The following is a 20,181-nucleotide window of genomic DNA, read 5'->3' on the forward strand; positions in this document are numbered from 1 at the left end:
AGGAGGACACAAATGCATTTCTTTAAAAACATTTCCATAATTTTTAGGCAGTTTGCTAATTCACAAGGCTAAGTACCCACCCTCCCAACAAAAGTAAAGCAGAGCTGCCAAACAATTTTTTCCCCATAGCAATGCAAACCATTTCTGGTTACCCTTGCAGCTTTCTAGAAGTCAATGCAATCCTATTCCTCTGAGCCAACTGGCCCACACGGAAAAAAATTTCCCCTTATTTTTCTTGCGCTAATAATTAGAAAACCATTGCTCAGCAAAGTAAAACAGTGGCTAATAGTTCTGGCCACTTATTTTGCAGGTGTTCAGCTGTATTGTTCCACTTCAATTTTGCCTTTCACAGAATCTATGTGTCTGCCATGTGCCGGCTGCATGAGAGGCAAAATCCCAGCGACCATCGCGAGAAAGAGTAATGCCATTTTCCTTCATTATTTCAGAGAAATGCTTTGTTAGTCAGAGAAATTTATTTAATTAACCATATATGCCTTTTTTAGTGTAGAAAGACTTAAAACCAGATCACATTTTGATAGCAAACCACATTTGTTTGCTATCCAAATAACACCTCATATGAGTGAATATAAATTCCTGAATAATAAAAACAACTAAACAGCCTCACATTTGACTACTCTCTGGTCATTACCAGAAACAAGCCTTTAATGCAGAGTGAAGAGGGAAAAGAAGAAGATCAGAAATGTTTTTAATTTATTGTTTTGAAAAGGCTTATTGTGTATTGGAAAAATTTTATATCATTAACTAGCAGATAATCATGTAGTAAGTGCCAGATTATCAGTAAGTTGGAAGGTGGGGGGCAAATGTGTGTGTGTGAGTGTGTGTGAGTGAGTGAGGGGAGGGAGAGAGAGAGAGAGAGAGAAAGAGAATAGGACTGACTGGTGGTGAGGATTTCCTTCCTCCCCAACCTGCAAGCCCAGTTGAAGAGAATACCCTTCCTTAAAAGATGGCTGCTCTTTATATGCAAGTAAGATGCTGCAGTTACCTACTGCAACCTCCAAATAAAATCAGTCTGTTGGTAGAGGAGAGCTGTGGGCAGACCACTAGAACAACTGTCAAATACCTGTAAGGCCAAACACCTTGCTGGTTGTGACCTCAGACAAGCTAAATGAGCCACCTGACCCTGCCTCAGTTTTTTTTCTGACAACAGGCGATACAACACTTGGCCTGGGGACTTCACAGGTTGTTGTGACAATGAAATGTGAACGGGCTCTGAAAGGATCAAGTACTTACATTAAAAATAAGGTGGTGTTCAGAGAAAACCATAATTCAAAAAGACACATGCACCCCAATGTTCACTGCAGCACTATTTACAATAGCCAGGTCATGGAAGCAACCTAAATGCCCATCGACAGACGAATGGATAAAGAAGATGTGGTACGTATATACAATGGAATATTACTCAGCCATAAAACGGAATGAAATTGGGTCATTTGTAGAGACGCAGATGGACCTAGAGACATACAGAGTGAAGTAAGAAAAAGAAAAACAAATATCATATATTAACACATATATGTGGAATCTAGAAAAATGGTACAGGTGAACTGCTTTGCAGGGCAGAAAGTGAGACACAGATGTAGAGAACAAACGTATGGACACCAAGGGGGGAAAGTGGGGGTGGGGGGGTGGGGGGGGGTGGTGTGATGAATTGGGCGATTGGAATTGACATATATACACTGATGTGTATAAAACAGATAACTAATAAGAACCTGCTGTATAAAAAATAAGAAAATTCAAAAAAAAATAAGGTGGTGTTGATAGAACGTATCAGCTGTGCTTTGTTAATCTATTTCTACACAATGCAAAAATAAGGTTTAGCCCCACAACTGAACACACTGCTTGTTTCTTATATGATGGATTCAGGGTTGCCATAATGCTATGCTTCACTAACCCTATAGAAAATATAGAGTAAAAAGTCTCACTGGTTGGGAATAATTAGGGTGAACAGCCTATACTTCTAAAAATAATTCGGGTTACAGAGAAGTTTACCTTAGAAACAAATTCCTTCCAAGTCAGGGGGAAACACAGCTCTCAGGGAAGCTAGAGTTAATACGCCTAATGTCCTTACCTGGAAATGACACTAGCACATTTTCACCGTCTGGTGTCTCTAACAGGAATCTGTTCACCTAAAACACACTTTCTAGGAAGCATTTTAATGAGTCTTGGGGTGATCAGCTGAATACCAACAGCCAAAATGCATTTATACACTGTCATTTTTTCATATAGCTGCTAGCTTCCAGGTACCAAGGAAACCATAACCTAAAAAGCCAACACACTTCACATTCTATCATCAGCTGTCAGTTTTTTATCTCTGTGGAGGAGCAGCAATTAGGTGAGGTCGTGAGGAGGCTACTAGGATGTTGGTAAGGTTCTGTTTCTTGAACTGGGCACTAGTTATACAGATGTGTTCAATTTGTGAAAAGTCATCAAGCTGTACCTTTACGGTGAGTGAACTTGTCTTTCATGTATTACACTGTAATAAGTTTACCCGCGAAAACCCCAAACACAAAAAACTTGGACTAGATGATATCTTTGTGGAATGAAAATGAAGGATAACTGGCCCAGTGGGAACTTGGGGATACGTGTGGTCATGAGACAGGAAGCGGGGGTCAATGGAGAAGGAAAGAGCGGGAGAAGGAGAAGCGCAGACCAGACACTTCGGGATGAGGAGGCCCAGGAGGACCAGAGGGTACAAAGTTGAGCCCCGACCTAAGCGCCCAGATCTTCCATACTTACTTATCAATACTGGATTTTGTGTCAGCAATCTTATTTAGGCTGGATATCTTGAATCCATATGCATTGCCTCTTTGGCCTTTATTCATGTAATTTCCAAATGCCAAAACCACTTCTAGCAACTGCTTCAGGGCACTGCTCCTAAACACCTCTTCTGAACCAGAACGAATGGCTTCAAAACAAAATACATAAGACTATTACAACAAGACTTTTCAATGATACCCATCCTAAATCCACACACCTGATAACAGATACTGAAGATGTAAGATAGGGCTGTTAGACTACCAGGGAGCACTTTCCGAACACCTTTACCAGAAGCCAAGAGCAAGGGGGCAAGGAGAGCCAGCTCAAGTTGTTCAAGAGACCCAGAGATAGGTGCACAATCCTAGCCTTTCTCAGTCTTTCTCTTGGCTGACTCACCGACCATAAGCAGTTAGGAATATATAGAGCAGCAATTGCATTTTCCACATTCCTTTGCAAACCCTTTCTTGCCTGGTGTGAGTCAGATCACAGGACAATTGATCAATTCCACTGATAGAAAAACTGGGCAAACGTGTGACATGTCACAGCTGGCAGGTGTCATCAGGATCCCAAAGTCAGCCTGCACTCTGTGGCTGTGCTCTTCAGTTGCCCACATTTCAAACACCTAAAAGTTTAGCAGCCTCAAAATCAAACCATATATCAGCCTCAAATCTTCCCTCAGAAAAATCCAGTAAGGCCCCGTTACAAGAAAGCTAACTGTAGGTTTAATGCCAGTAGTGATCAAATAAATTCCTCACCAACACCCAGATAGCAAAAGCCCAGTTCTGCAGAGGAGTCCAGGGAGTGTGCTGTGAGTTCCAGAACCCAGGCTAGGCCATCAAGCCAAGGACAGACCTTAAGTAATTATCTGCCAGAATTCCAACAGATTTCAAGCAAAAAAATCACCAAAGGGATCCAGTTTACTATATGCACTTGCATTGCACTTGTAAATGGGCACTTGAGATGAACATCATTGCCAGTCTGGGCAGCTTGACTTTACCTTCTACTTTGGGTTTCACTTCTGCCACACGCTCTGCAAACTTCTTTTTGAAGTACAGCGACTGCAATCTTTGCTGATAATGATTAATTCTGTAAGAGCAAGCATCAACCAATGAACATGTACTTAATACACCTACGTTCACTCAATGAATATGGAGGTGATGGTACCTTAGAGCACTCCCACCCCAACACGCACACGCACGCAGAGTTCCTCTCCTGGACAGGAGCACAGGGCCTGAGGCCAACTGCACCTGGAGAGCCCGTTTCCCGGTGCCCTACAGGGAGTGTTCGGGCAAGTGCAGCAGGGCCTCAGCTCCAATCAGCTTATGCAATTGCTAAAAGAAAGTGAGATCTAACTGCCGTTGACTAAAGCCCCCTTCACTTCCTCAGAGTCCTAGTAGCTCTTGAGAACAGAAAAGCGATAAAAAGGAAAATGTAAAGACTCCCCGCTTCTGCTGCAAATGAAGGGCAGTTGCCTGCACTCCTGCCGTGGTACTTCACTTGCCACAGAGTCTGCCTTGCAGAACTGTAGGGTAAAACTTGTCTCCAGCATTCTCTCCTCACACCACCCTCTCCCCACTCACATCCCCAAAGCTTCCTCTTTCTTCACAGTTAGGTCCCTAGCTGCACCCCTCAGGGCTGGAAAGCTCTGCCTTCCAGGATAGCGACTAGTGACTAGAGATAACAGGGAACTGGCCTGTGATCACCACCAAGACAGGCTGCTTGGTGTTTCTGAGCGGGTGAGGGTGGGCATACCTGCCCAGGCCTTCTGAAATCGCTGCCTAACCTGCTCTCTGGTGGAAACTTCAGTCCAGTAGGACTAGCGATCAGCCCTCATCCAAAACTATACCATATGATCAGACAGATGCAGGCCAGGTTCTGCTCTTATTAGGTGACCTTGGGCAGGAACCTTAACTCCTCCAGTTGCTGGCAGAGAATACCTCCCTGCCTGACAGCCCTCCTGGCAGGGCTGATAGCAGGATTAAGATGCATGCAAAGATCTAGACAGTTACTAAGGGGCAGTTATTGCAGGTGGTCATGTATTTGTCCACACGAAGGGTTGCTGGGCACACGTGTCAAAATTTCAAAACCATCCTTTGTTCTACAGTAGTATACAAAATGGCAAGTTGAGGTGAAACAACAAAAATAAGTCCAGATATGGCAGAAATGTAGAGTGGCATGTTCACCTTGGTCACCATGTAGGTCATTGGCACTCAGGGGAGGAGCTCTGCCCTGGGGTTGACTGAGAGTTTCAGGATCACTGGTCCTTGTCTAATGCAGAATCAATTCGCTAGGCCTGGGATGGCAAAGCAACTCAGCTCACATGCCAAACTCAATTACAGAGCGGCAGCTGCTGCGGGGCTTTCTGGAGAAGGGTTGAGAAAGTTTGACAAGGTTCCGTGGGAAGAGTGCCACGATTGATTAGTGATGTCTGCGTGTGTCGTGATTTGACATCCAGACCCTGGCTATTTCGTTATGTGGGCTCTACGTTGATACCTCTGAGTCTGCCCATTTTTTTCTATTTTACAACAACCTTGAGATGTTGAGGTATAAGGAGGAGTGAGCTAGAATCCCAAGGGATCAAAGTGCTGAGGAGAATGACACTGACTGGAACCCAGAAAAGTTATGACTTGATTAGGTACATGAGCCAAAGAGGCCCAGAAATAGAGATAACTGCGAAGAAACTCTGACCCTGGCTCACCCATGGGCGAAAACTCACATGAACAAAACAATCAAGTTCCACACAACTCAGACTTGAGGAGATTTGGGGATTTAAAAAGGCTTCAAGTTAAGGCAGGTTAACTGGCCCAGATAATTCAACAGGAATCAAAAGATTCACTTCCTTAGAAAGGCCAGGGGCATCTTTGCTCTTTAAACATTTTCAAACTCACCTGCTCATCTCGAAAAGGAATCTGTCAGCCTTGGCCATCCGATCCAGTTCATGTTTATGTTCCTCCAACAGATCAATGTCACCTTTTTCAGGAACAAATTTCAAGAGCTAAAAAGTACATGCAAATATTAAAACCGAGGTTTATAATTTAAATTCTTGTCCTCATTTTTCACGCTTTCAGTTAAATTTGTCCCAAGATGAAATTTTAACTTTTAATTTATAAGCTCTCCTCACAGGTGACTGTTCAGATACAATGAAGTGATTAAATCTTTCCATTTAGGTGGCCAAAAGGTACAAACTTCCAGTTACAAGATAAATCGGTAACGGGGATGTAGTGTACAACATCATGGTTATAATTAACACTGCTGCTTGATATATATGAAAGTTATTAAGACAGTAAATCCTAAGAGTTCTCATCAGAAAGGAAAAAAAAGGTTGTTTTGGTTTTTTGCCTTTAAAAAACTTTTATCTGTATGAGATGACGGGTGCTAACTAAACTTATTGTGGAAATCATTTCACATTTGTAAGTCAAACCATTCTGCCACACACCTTAAATTTATAGTGATGTATGTCAATTATATTTCAATAAAATGGGAAAAAAACCTTTCTATTTTTACTTGAAAGTAGTTAAACTGGTGTAAGATTCATTTCTGGTACCTATCTGTTCTATAGTGCCCCTAGGACCCACTTTACATAGTCCATTAGAGAGGCCTTGGAGATTCAACCTTCTCATGAGAAGATGCTACAACTGAGGTCCAGAGAGATTAGGTCACTCACCCAGGATTATAAAGCAAGTGTGTGTGATCTTCAGAAATAGAACCTGGGTCTCGACTTCCAGCTCTCTGTTTTTTTCCTATTACATCATGCTGAAATGAGTACTTTTATGTGTATTTTCTAATCAATTTGCTTATTTCTTTGGCTTATCTAATTCCATCTCATTTTTTGCTCCATGTAGAGTTAGGTGAGAGGAAAACAATGGGATGTGAAGTTTTTGATTCCATATTTTATTTTGGAGGAAGAAATGAGCATGGAATGTGGAAGAGATAGCAATAATACTTAAAGTAGAAAAAGCACTTCTGTATGTGTCTAATTTTCTTTAAAGGCACAAACGTGTATGTGTATGCCCAGGGCTGTGCTTGTGTGCAATTTTCTAGATCAAATATTCTTGGACTTTTTAAAAAAAAATTACACTGAGCCTCTGGACCCTGAGATCCTCCCTATAAACTTGATGCTGGCATTGGGTGGTCCATTTAGCAGGTTTTCAAATGTTTGTTGGATTTAATTAAGGGACCTCAGAAAAGGTAGTCAGTCTGGGTACCACCAGCAGAGAAAGAGAATTGGAACTACAGGGAAGGAGATGAACGGTTTGAGGTTGGAAATATATTCCAGGCAGAGTGCTTATCATGCTGGGTTCTGGAAGGGGCAGGGCAGCACTTACACAGGAGGAAGAGCGGCCATCACAGCAGTGGGGGAGGGCAGCAGTGGGCAAGGTCAGGGAGGAGCAAGGCCCTTGTAAAAAATTCAGTCTTTATTTTGAGGGCATGGGATGTAACTTAAAATCTCAAGTAGGGGAATGAGTTTGCACTTTAAAAAGATCACTCTGCCTGCAGAATGGAGAAAGACTTAGAAAGGATCAAAAGTATTGGGGGTTGTGATTAGATTGTTGATGCAGTAATCCAGGTGAGAGACGGTGGTGGCCTGGAACGGGTAGTGGACAGGTTCTAGAGCTATTTATGGGGTTTGAACTGGCCTGACTTGTCAACTGTGGTAGATGAGGGTCAAAAGGCTGAGGTCCAGGCTTCCGGCTTAGGCAATGATGTACGCAGAGTGTAACAGGGAACCCTGTTCCCTGAAGGTTGGAGGAGGGTGGGTGAGGAGAAGGTGAACTTAGTGTTTGAAATACTGGCAAGAGAACCAAGTCGTGATTTCTAGTAGGCAGGTGGACAAATGGGTCTGAAATCCCAAAGAAATCTGGAAGACAAAGCTTTGGTGTGGGTTACAACATGCATGGATGTGAGTAAGGTAATCAGGGGGCCCATCAAGAGAAAAAAGCAGGGCTGGAGAGAAGCTGGCATTGACGGGATGAGAACAAGAAGAGGAACCTTCCTAGAAGGCAGCGGAGGGGCCTATGTGGAATCACAGGGCCAAGGGAAGAAGTGTTTCACCATGGGGCAAGTGGCAATCAGTGTCACATGCCACCAATACATCAAGGAAGATAAGGACTGCAGAGTACTCCCTGGCTTTGTCAACAAGAAAGTTCGTACCCTTAGTGAGAACAGCTTAAGGGAGGTGAGGAGGACGGACTGCAGTGAGGTGAGGAAGAGTGAACAAGCTTTCAAGAACTGGCTGTGTCAAAAAAGAGAGAGGACAGTAGCACATGGGGATGTGCGGTCTTAAGAGGTGTGTGTGGGAAGGGCTGGGACCTGAACAAGTTACATGTCGAGAGGGCAAGGTGGAAGACCTTGAGGAGAGGGGCAGGGCCCTCTGGGCGAGGTCCCTGAGCACAAGGAAAGGATGGGCCAGAGCAGAAGCCCGGACACCCCTCTCTCCTAATGGGGTGGAAGGCGGAAAGACAGAAGTAGATGCCAGGGGATTCACAGGTCTGGTGGCCTGAGAGCTTCTAGGCATGGATGTTCCCATGTTCAAATGGTAACACTGGACAAGTGTCCTCTTGTTCGTCCTCAGTGCTGCAGGGAAGGTAGTAGGGCAAGGGAAGGAAAGAGGAAGAGAGAGGACAAGGCTTATTTTTTCCCCCGAGTTTGGATTTTTACCTTCCGGACAAGGAAATTCAGTTCTAGTTTCAGGGGTCCCCCCATACCTGCGCTGCTGAGCCTACAGGCCCCTGTTCAGGATAACACAGACACCATCTGTCTCTCGTTACTCACAAGAGCACAGTGAGAGGCACAGGCTAAAGGCTCAGGCCGTCTCAAGTCAGAGTCAAGAACAGACTGTGTTTGGACAGTTTTGAGAGGAATGAAGAGCCAGACAAACACCTGGAGATAAGGAGAAAGGTGTGCAGCCCAAGAAAGAGGAGTGTATGGATCTCATCTGAGATCTGATCTCAGTGGCTAAAAGCAGCAGGAGAGGAGGGGTGGAATGTGGCTCAAATGCAGATCATAACGAGTAGTAAAGGACGCTGTGTGAAGGCACAGGAAGCAGAGGAAGGGGGGTAGAATAAGGAGGAAAAGAAAGAGCCTGGGAGATGAGCAGAGAGCAAGACACTCAGAACTATGGGGAGAGGCCAGGTCGGAAGTATCCCACTCGGCCAGATTCTGCTTCAGTAGACTGATTTTCGTACTTGTATTTACTTGAAGTACGTTCTATGTGCACTACAAGCCCTTTTGGCAAGATTCTGAAATCCTTTCCCTCAAGGAGGAATTTTGCTGGTTGCAATTTCACAGTAAACAGATCTTGTGGAATTTTAAGCATACGACCTTATCGATAGAGGCTGAAGACCTAAGGACTAAAGCAGCTTTCTGCTTAGTTCTTCACTCTGGGTGAAGCAATTTTTGATGCAGGCATTTGGAGCGCAGGGTCACCTGGGGGCCAGGGAGGGACAGAGGGCAGCTGGGCTCCACTCTCTTGGGGCAGAGGCTCTATTTTGACTGGTATTCAGCGAGGGAGGGAAGAGCGGGCAGAGGAGCTAAAAATGCTCGAAAAAAGGAATACGTTTAAACTATTTATACACAGAGCATCCTAACAGACTTGGAAACATAGTCATTAGCTATTTTGGGAACTAAATCAAAACTTAAAAGGACAGCAAGATAAGTTTCTCCACTGCTAAGTGTGACGGTTTTCACCCGGGATGACTGCAGCTGCAGAGGTTTCAGGGAGGGGCGGGTCCGTGGAGGTGTGGTGATACCACACACATCACTCCTCCCTGCCCGGTATCTGAGGCCTTCTGGGAAATCAGTGAGAACCGTGGAAAATGCACACACATACAGGCACTCCACTGGGATCCTGTTAGCGGAGCAAAATATCCATTTCTTCTTCTCCTGGGAGCTGAGCGTGCCTACAGGTGACACCTCAAGTTCAGCCTGGAATCATGATCACCTGTGTCCACTGTTGACCTTAAGTGGTCCTGGCTCTAACAAATGGAGGCCTCCTGACCAAAATCTCTCAAAATATGATTCTGTTGCAGGGACAAGGAGACAGAACAGGCTTAGAGCATTCAGAGACTGTCCCCACAATGCACAGAAAAATTTAGGGCCAGACTGAGAGATAGGTAACCATCCCTGGGGCATCTGCTAGTACAGTATCATCAACAGTATCATTTGGGAGATAACTGAACCAAGCTGCTGACAACACACAACACAGCTGGAGTGGCTGCACGGAGCATGTTATGGAAACACCGCATGACGAGAGGCTAGGGCACCACATCCAACTTGTGGCCTGGACATAAAAAATACAAATTATCTTCAAATACCACGGACAAGGATGTATACTGATTGTGTATAAATCTACGCCATACTTACGATCCCCAGCATTTGAATTTCCTGCCATTTACAATGCAAGAAGAGTGTCATACAACTTACGGAGACAAGGCCCAGCCCCAAGAAGTTTACACCCCACCTTATGACACATACGAGTGTTTTGATGAAGATGACAGTGCTAGGGGGTTAACAGTGGCTTTTGTGGTTGTGGGAACAGTGAGCCAAGACCAAGACACAAATTGTGTCAGGGATTAAGCAATGACTCAGTTTATGCAGTGCAGCCTGTGACCTCACAGCGCTGAGATTCTCAATATTCCAGTGAAACAGACATTTTCTACTAAAGCTAGTAGATTTCTATGACCGGCTAAGGAGTAACAACTTGATGGCAGGCAGCATGAGAGACAGATGCCAGCATCGAGGGTCCCAGGCATTTGACAAATTCTGGACCGTCCTTCTCGCCCATCATTTTGGAAACAAGGGAAGAATCAAGTCCTAGAGGCTTCTGACAGAGCTGTGTGGAAGCTTGGTTCAACCTCCTCAATTCAGAGATGAGGAAATCATCTACCAGCAACAACCAGATTTCTTTCCTCAGTACCCGCTCCCTGCTGAGAGTCCGGTGTCACCTGCGCTCTGAGCGTTGCCCGGCAGCTCACCTGTTCCAACATGTCCTTGGGCAGGTCCTCCTGCTCATCCATGGTTAGAATTGCTCGTTTGATTTCATCGTTGGATAATTTCAACCTGGAGAAAGAGTATTTTACTTGTTGTTAACGATATTGGCTTGAGCCATAAAAATTTAATACAAGGTAACTCATTTTGCTATCCCAGCTGCTGATCTTCAAGTGCCGTTTTTCTCCAAATCTCTCAGTGAAAGCTTATTTCCTGACAATGTTGCACCTAAAAATAGTATTTTGAAAGGGCCTTAACATTCTTCCAGGGCTTTCTAATGCTCTGCTGACACAGAGAACAAAGCTGTTATGTTCTACCATTTAGTTTCCTTAAACAAGGGATTGGAAGATGAGAAATAGGGAAAACACCCACACACACCTGTTTTCTTTAATATACAGTATCCACAAATTAAAGGTGAAAGGGGAAAAGTAACTTTTTGACTTATGTGTCAGGAGTGTTTAAAGTTCGCTCTCATATTAAAAATGGATTTTGAGAAGGTTAGCAGGATCTATGTTATTGTTAAAAAACGGAATAGTTGATATACAAAATAAAATGTATAGCTGAGGAGTTTTCATGTGTATTATTTCATTTGGCATTCAAATTAACTGTGATGATTTTTTTTAATTGAGGGAGAAACTGAGGCTCAGAATGGCTAAGTGATTTGCCCAAGGTCAAACATATACAAAGGGGCAGTATCTAACACAAATCCAAGACTTTTGATTGCTAATCCCAAATTCTTTTTACAAATAATGCTTATCTAGTTAATATCTCATAGGGAAGGATTTAAGCAAAAACCCAAATCTGTTTTCTGTTTTTCTGTCTACCATTAATTCATATGATTTACTAATTTATATTAAGGATTTATGTCTTGATTCTGGCAGGACAACAAAGTACTGACTGTGAAAAGAGTTGAAATTAAAACATACTTGTAAAAATATGTTTTTATTACATACAACCAAAAGTCTTAAGCAGGGCAAAAAATCTTAATCAGATTATTAGCTGTAACAATAGGGTCATTCTTTTGTTCTACTTGTAAGCATCAGACCCAGACTTATTTAAAAAATCTTACTTCCTTATAAGCTACCACTAACGTGTTATAGTACAATTATTCGATCTGTTCTTCTAGTTTATGATCTTCAAGAAGAATGACATTTAGGACTGGGAATAAAGACATGAACACACAAATATAGAGCAAGGCATACAGCCTTCATGTGTAACATTTGAAGGAAGGGACTTTGGCATCAGACAGGCTGTGCCTGGCTCTGACACTTCTTGGTCAGTGTCAGAAAAATTGGAAAAATTTTTTTCTTCAGCCTCAGTTTCTTCATCTATAAAATAGAGATAATGACAACCTATGTAAACAAAAAAGATTTTTGTATGTGTATAAAGTGAAATAATGCATGAGACATGTGTAGCATAGTGTCTGGCCATAGAAAGGGCTCAATAAACTATATGTATACTCTGCAAGGCAGACTTTTCCACCCAGAAAAAAAAAAGCAGCAGTACTTATGTAACATTAATATTCAAGGGCAGCTATTTGATAAATAAACAGCGTTAAGTAGGGTTATCATGAAACTTCCCAAAGTGCTCTCATACCCATTGTTTCATCAGAGTTTCCTCTCTGTATAGAGCACCCATTAGACCTGGGAGAATTAAAAAATAATTAGAAGACATGGTGCTTATTTTAAAGGTGGTTATAATGTTTGAGAGAATCTAATGATAAGCTGAAACACTCCACACAAGGGTACATGAAGCGTACATGGTCAGCTGTGCTCTCCCAGGTAAACGAGAGGGTTGGATGAGTGCAGGGGTGGCCACAAAGCCCATGAAGGAGGCAAGAACCCACTCTGGACACCTCTGGCTTGTCCTGTTTCTCCAGATTTTGACACGATCTTGTTAAAACCATCCATCCTGCTATTGAAACTGAATGTTGTTTCATGTACCAATAAGTAGGCCAGGGAAGGAACAGATTTGGGAATCCTATTGTACAAATATCATTCTCTTCTGTTTCATGCTTTCAAACCCAAACAGAGCACCTAGGCAACATGCCAAATTGTCCATGTTCTAGAATAAGACCCATTCTCTTCCCTAGTCCAAGCTGTAGCACCATAATAACTCCTGGGCTGTGGAGAGCGACTCTGGATCTGGGCAGACGTCTCTAGATTGATTTAGTCATTCTGGAGTCAGTCATTTCCCATGAATATGTTCACTAGAACATCATAATGGAAAACTCCCAAACTTAAATGGAACAATTTAGCCAAGTTGGCATGGGTAAAAACATATGACGGGAAAAACTGTATCCCGGCATCAAGGTCTCTACCATATGGGCCCTGGGTAGCCCTAGATTCCAGGACACTAAAGGCTCTAGAGTCAAGTAAGGGCAAACACCATGGTGTAGCCATGCAAGGCCAGAGAAGTGGGACATTAAGTAAGGTTGAAACTGCCACTGATGAAAACCAGCTGGCTGTGGAAATGTCTAGTTACCACGAGAAAAGCTCCACGTATTTAAAAAAAAAAAAAAAGATTAGTTCTGTGTCCTTTTCACATGGAGTTGAAGAAACCACTTTATGGTGTCTTTCTGCTGAGTCCTTCTGTTTTGCATTTAAGAGAAAAGGAGTTGAACATCAGAGTGAGAACAATACTTGAAGTATCAGATTTGCATTTCATTAGCTCCCCATATGGAGTGCAGAACTTCTTGCTTTTGAAATTGTATATATTTATGCTGCTCAATCCCCAGAGGCTGTCTGGACCAAACACTAGCTCTAATTCATAACAATTTTGGTTTCTCTTCATGTGGCCCACAAAGAGACTTGAGACTTTAATGGCTAGTACTTAAGAAAATCTACCTGTCAACATCCCGCCTTGCACGTGGTCTGCGGGAGCAGACAAAAAAGCTGTACCTTTGGGGAAAGAGGAGAAGGGTACACGGCCCTCTGGGAGGCTTCTATAGGTTGCCAAAGAGTTCTTAGTATCGTCTGTCATCCACAGATTGAGTCACTAATCTCTGTAATTTAAGGACCCTACCAATCCTAACCTTTTAATTGCTTTTAAAGCTTGGCAGTGTTCTGGTGTGCAGGAGGGTGGCAACTTGTGAGACATCCACTTCGACTTTCTTTGCAAGGCAGGAAACAAACCAGCCATTTAAAACCAGTATTTAACTCCACCTTGCTCTACTCAGGTATTTCAAAAATTTGCCCAGAGAACTGGAACATCCAGGCGTAATTAAACTAAGTTAAGGATGGATGGCTAGATCAGCTTTAGCTCTGCTTCAGTGGATTTAAGCCAAATCCCTCTCCTTTAAAGTAGCCTTTTGTGGTTTACTACACCCCGGCTGTCATGTTAAGTGAGCATCTGGAAAAAAAGAATGGCAGAACACTTCATAAAAGTGTATTTTAGGTGGGTTCATTTTGCAATATAAGCCAGCTTCCAAATTTCTTTCTCTCTTTCTTTTTCTTTTTTTTTTTAACAGAAGGGAGAGGTCTGTTTTAGGGAATAAAGCAGAGTGAATCTTAAGTTGCCCCATGTCGCCCACATACACACAGCAGAGAAGTTGTTGCTGGCTCTTCCAGGGGCCTGACGAACGGGTCTCATTCTCGGGTACCTTGTGTCCATTCTACTCACTTCTCAAGTCTGTAAAAGGCAGGGTCCCTGGTGGCTTGGAGTGTCACACCTTCCAGACAGCCTCTTTTCTGGGCGCTGTGAGGGACGCTGGCCTCTTATGCTGTGAGCACATGAAAAGGGCCTGTACTTCCTCCCCTGCTCGGCCCCTGGGTTGAGAAGGCCTTTCCTTCCGGCTGCCTTCTCGGCTCCAGGCAAGGCTGTGGCAGGTGCCCCTGGCCAAAGGGTCTGCGAACTTTCGCGGTATGGGGGTAAGAAAGAGCTTTTAAAGATAACCAAGCGCTGCAGACACGTGTGCATCACAATACCGCCCATGGAACATGCCACGGGCTTTCACCGGGGTGGAATCTGGTGTAATGACTGCGTGGCTGGTAATTAAATTCCTAGTCAGCAAGGTAAGACACAGAGAGGGTCGCCAGTCTTTGGGAATGAAATAAGCAGAAAAGAAGAAAGACACTAAGTGTGGAAAGGTAGGAAATCTTGACTTCAACTTGGAAATATTCCTACTCATTGTCCCCAGGCAGAAAATCAGTCTCCAAACGCTAGTGACAGGTTTTGTCTCTCTCCAGTCTGTCCCTCATCAGGTCTGAGCTGGGCAATAGAAAGAGCTCCCTATCTGAGAGCAGCCTGTGCCTCCAGCTCCGACCCCTCCAGCCTATCCTGCGAACCTGTCAGAGATCAAACTCAAAACCTCATTAAGACAGTACTGTTCTCTGGAACAAATGGCACCAATTCCGGATCCCCCGGGTACACAAACGGGCCATTAACTGAGCAGCTGCCACATACAGGCACTCTGTCAATGCTTCTCACACGCTGGGTCTCATTCTTACAAGCCCACTGCTTTCATTACCTCCATTTTATAGACTGACCCTGGGCTGACTCGGGCCCTGACAAAGGCACCAGGCCTGGATCTCAGGCCCTCCTGCCTGGTCTCATTTAATCCAAGTGATAATCATCTGCTGCAATTACAGGGCTCTCTCTATAGCTCCGCCTGTACCCACTCCGGTGCCTCTGCTCCTGCTGCACCCTTGGAACTGCCTCCACTCCCCTGCCGGTGTAACTGTTAATGGCCCTCGAGGCCCACTTTCTCAGGGACACCCTGCTGCTGCCCCCTCGCCCCCTTGGCTGGGCTCCCCATCCCCTTCCATCCAGACCAGTCTAAGGCCTGAATTGTTCACAGGTCATCTCTCCTGTGTCACTGTTCTCCAATTAGCCATGCGCTGCTAAAGGCAACAGTGCTACCTTAAGTCTTGGGACATCCTATGGCACCCAGCACAGTGCCAGGCAAACAAACACTCCAAAGCGATAACTCTAAGCAAAAAGTATCAAAGCAAAGTATCACAGCTCTCCCCTCCTTTAAGCCCCTGGCTCCTTTTGTGTGTACTCATGCACTGCCAACGAAAAGGGGAGAGTGAAAGCAAGGTAAACCAACCGCTGACTGGTTAAACAACTAAATAAAAACAAATTAGTTCTGCTTAATTTCTTTTACCTTTAGCCCTGTGCTTTCCTGATGAGAGAGTAAAACCACTGACCACTGAGCAGACAAGCATGTGGTACTGAATCCTCTGTGGCAGAGAAGGTTTTAGACCCTGATCAATAAGGCCCAATTACCATAAGGTTAACTGCATCTCAAAATCACCTTGTTATACATAATACATTTTTAAATTATGCTCATTGTAATACTTATCCATTAAATTGGATATTAATAGATAATTTAACAGATACGAGGCAAATTCTTAAAATTATCTTCTAGAGAGTTTGGACACATTCACATTCTAAGTCACCTTAGCCTCTGACACTTTTGATGTAATGAGGGAATGATATACCACAATATGAAACAATTCCTCCAATAATGGGATGGGAAATTTGCCAGAAGAAGTTGTAACCTTATCTATAACTAGTGTAATTACCCTTGGTGGCATCTTGTACTGAGAATAATCTGTCTATGAGAAACTGGGTCACAGCTAGAGCACTTAAATTACTATAGAAATTCAGAGTGATAGCTCCCTTTGCCAAGTTGTTTTTAAAGTGCTCCTCTAGACTGCAAAAGTGCAAAATAGAGGGGGAAATTCTAGGGTTTTAAAAGAAAAACTGCCCAAATTTTCATTTAATTTTGCTATTAAGTAAAAACATTATTTGTAAAAAGAAGTTTTAACAAAACAATTTGTATAGACTATAGAAAAAAAATATGTAGCCCTTCAAAACTATTTTCAGTGGTGTCTTCTTGAACAAAAGCAGGGATAAACACAGGGCCTGGCCACTTACACAGCTTCCAGCCAGAGGCAGAAATTAAATGCTAACAGGATGGTTCATGTTACCTTACTAAGTTGTATTAAAATTCAGGAGTCTTGACAAATTTCAATTTCTCTTTCACTAAAAGAAACATTTGCTCCATAAAGTAATATATGTCTGGCTATCAATCAAACTTCTATGCTGCAAACCAAGCAGCAGTGCTGTGTGTTAAACTCTAAGACCATGTGAAAAATAAGAACTACTACAACTACTACTTTCCGTCTTCACTCTCCCTGAAAGTCACCTTATGCCAGCCTTGATACATATATAACATTCTTTCCAGAATGTAACCAATGTGACTTATACATAATGCCTCAAAATTCAGAATTCTTTATATTTTCCTTCCCTTCGTCAGCACGAGGTATCTGTCTAATGTGAAAGTCCCTTTTAGAGAAAGAAGAAACTAGATTCAGAAAAACTACTTGAAATGCCCAGGACGACCTGACACATTGCCTGAAGCTATAATCAGATTCCAGGTTCCCGAATTTTCTTTCTTCTTTTCAAGCTCCAAGGCCATGATGGTTCACTAATTATGAGAAATACTTCTGAAAGGGCTGGACTGGATGAATTAGCATTTCACTGAGGTTTGAGTTTTACATATTTTTTAGTCATAAAAATGTTCACAAACAGCATGAAATAATATAATCTTGAAGTATAAAAAGGTGACTTTGGAAAGCAAAATGAAACAAAGAGCCTTCATGCCTTCAGCGTGGATGCTGATTCTGTGACAGTGTTACTTCAATGGCTAAAGAATCTCTAAAGCTGAGAGGTATAAATAACAGTAAAGTCCATTTTATAGGCTCTCTGGAAAAACAAAACAAAACATTGATTTGAGATGTTCTGCTCTTTATGATTTAAGAGTCTGTGGAAATTAAACTGCAAGAAATAGGCATCCAGCTGTGACATATTCCACGAGGGAAAGGAGGCACTAACGGTCCTCTTCACGTCAGACAAAAGAAACTCGGAGAACTGACCCTCAGCAGAGTCCAGGTAAAAGGACGAGTCCAAACATGTGGTTTGGAGCCACATGATAGAAAAGTTGGTCCTGATAGCCTCATCCATCAGAGGGCAGAGAGCAGAAGCAAGAAGAACTACAATTCTGCAGCCTGTGGGACGAAAACCATGTTCACAGAAAGACAGACAAAATGAAAAGGCAGAGGGCTATGTACCAGATGAAGGAACAAGATGAAACCCCAGAAAAACAATTAAATGAAGTGGAGATAGGCAACCTTCCAGAGAGAGAATTCAGAATAATGATAGTGAAGATGATCCAGGACCTCGGAAAAAGAACGGAGGCAAAGATTGAGAAGATGCAAGAAATGTTTAAAAAAGACCTAGAAGAATTAAAGAACAAACAAACAGAGATGAACAATACAATAACTGAAATGAAAAAATACACTAGAAGGAATCAGTCGCAGCATAACTGAGGCGGAAGAACAGATAAGTGACCTGGAAGACAGAATGGTGGAATTCACTGCCATGGAACAGAATAAAGAAAAAAGAATGAAAAGAAATGAAGACAGCCTAAGAGACCTCTGAGACAACATTAAATGCAACAACATTCGCATTATAGGGGTGCCAGAAGGAGAAGAGAGAAAGGACCTGAGAAAATATGTGAAGAGATTACAGTCAAAAACTTCCCTAACGTGGGAAAGGAAATAGCTACCCAAGTCCAGGAAGTGCAGAGAGTCCCAGGCAGAATAAGCCCAAGGAGAAACATGCCGAGACACATAGTAATCAAATTGACTTTAGTAATCAAAAGACAAAGAAAAATTAGTAATCAAAAGACAAAGAAAAATTACTAAAAGCAACAAGGGAAAAATGACAAATGACATACAAGGGAACTCCTATAACATTAACAGCTTATTTCTCAGCAGAAACTCTACAAGCTAGAAGGGAGTGGCACGATATATTTAAAGTGATGAAAGGGAAGAAACTACAACCAAGATTACTCTACCTGGCAAGGATCTCATTCAGATTTGACAGAGAAATCAAAAGCTTTACAGACAAGCAAAAGCTAAGAGAATTCAGCACCACCAAACCAGCTCTACAACAAATGGTAAAGGAACTTCTTTAGGCAGGAAACACAAGAGAAGAAAAGGACCTACAAAAACAAACCCAAAACAATTAAGGAAATGGTAATAGGGGGTTTTCCTGGTGGCGCAGTGGATAGGAATCTGCCTGCCAATGCAGGGGACACGGGTTTGATCCCTGGTCTGGAAGGATCCCACATGCCGTGGAGCAACTACTGAGCCTGTGCTCTGGAGCCTGCGAGCCACAACTACTGAAGCCCATGCATCTAGAGCCCGTGCTCCACGGCAAGAGAGGCCACTGCAGTGAGAAGCCCGTGCACAGCAACAAAGAGTGGCCCCCGCTTGCTGCAATTAGAGAAAGCCCATGTGCAGCAACAAAGACCCAACACAGCCAAAAATAAATAAAATAAAAATAAAAATAAATTTTTTAAGAAAATAGTAATAGGAACATACATATCAATAATTACCTTAAATGTGAATGGATTAAATGCTCCAACCAAAAGACACAGGCTTGCTGAATGGATATAAAAACAAGACCCATATATATGCTGTCTACAAGAGACCCACTTCAGACCTAGGGACACATACAGACTGAAAGTGAGGGGATGGAAAAAGATATTCCATGCAAATGGAAATCCAAAGAAAGCTGGAGTAGCTATACTCATATCAGACAAAATAGACTTTAAAATAAAGAATGTTACAAGAGACAAGGAAGGACACTACATAATGATCAAGGGATCAATCCAAGAAGAAGATATAACAATTATAAATATATATGCACCCAACATAGGAGCACCTCAATACATAAGGCAAATGCTAACAGCTATAAAAGAGTAAATCAACAGTAACGCAATAATAGTGGGGGACTTTAACACCTCACTTACACTAATGGACAGATCATCCAAAATGAAAATAAATAAGGAAACAGAAGCTTTAAATGACACAATAGACCAGAGAGATTTAATTGATATTAATAGGACATTCCATCCGAAAACAGCAGATTACACTTTCTTCTCAAGTGCACATGGAACATTCTCCAGGATAGATCACATCTAGGGTCACAAATCAAGCCTCAGTAAATTTAAGAAAATTGAAATCATATCAAGCATCCTTTCTGATCACAGTGCTATGAGATCAGAAATCAATTACAGGGAAGAAAACGTAAAAAACACAAACACATGGAGGTTAAACAATACGTTACTAAATAACCAAGAGATCACTGAAGAAATCAAAGAGGAAATCAAAAAATACCTAGAGACAAATGACAACGAAAACACGACGACCCAAAACCTATGGGACGCAGCAAAAGCAGTTCTAAGAGGGAAGTTTATATCAATACAATCCCACCTCAGGAAACAAGAAAAATCTCAAATAAACATTCTAACCTTACACCTAAAGGAACTAGAGAAAGAAAAACAAACAAAATGCAAAGTTAGTAGAAGGAAAGAAATCATAAAGATCAGAGCAGAAATAAATG

At 42.6% G+C, this 20,181-nt stretch overlaps 1 protein-coding gene across 1 annotated transcript in view; it reads right to left on the minus strand.

The window, feature by feature from the left end:
- Positions 1 to 20,181, minus strand: part of DAAM1 (dishevelled associated activator of morphogenesis 1) — a 172,826-nt gene that overhangs the window by 20,230 nt on the left and 132,415 nt on the right. Inside the window, exons 17-20 of the mRNA XM_068544676.1 lie at positions 10,749 to 10,833; positions 5,664 to 5,770; positions 3,773 to 3,861; positions 2,755 to 2,923 (exon numbers count right to left, since the gene is read on the minus strand). Coding sequence (XP_068400777.1) covers positions 2,755 to 2,923; positions 3,773 to 3,861; positions 5,664 to 5,770; positions 10,749 to 10,833 — 450 coding nt within the window. The remainder of the gene's footprint in view (positions 1 to 2,754; positions 2,924 to 3,772; positions 3,862 to 5,663; positions 5,771 to 10,748; positions 10,834 to 20,181) is intronic.

The sequence above is a fragment of the Eschrichtius robustus genome, chromosome 1, assembly GCF_028021215.1.
Source record: "Eschrichtius robustus isolate mEscRob2 chromosome 1, mEscRob2.pri, whole genome shotgun sequence".
NCBI lineage: Eukaryota > Metazoa > Chordata > Mammalia > Artiodactyla > Eschrichtiidae > Eschrichtius > Eschrichtius robustus.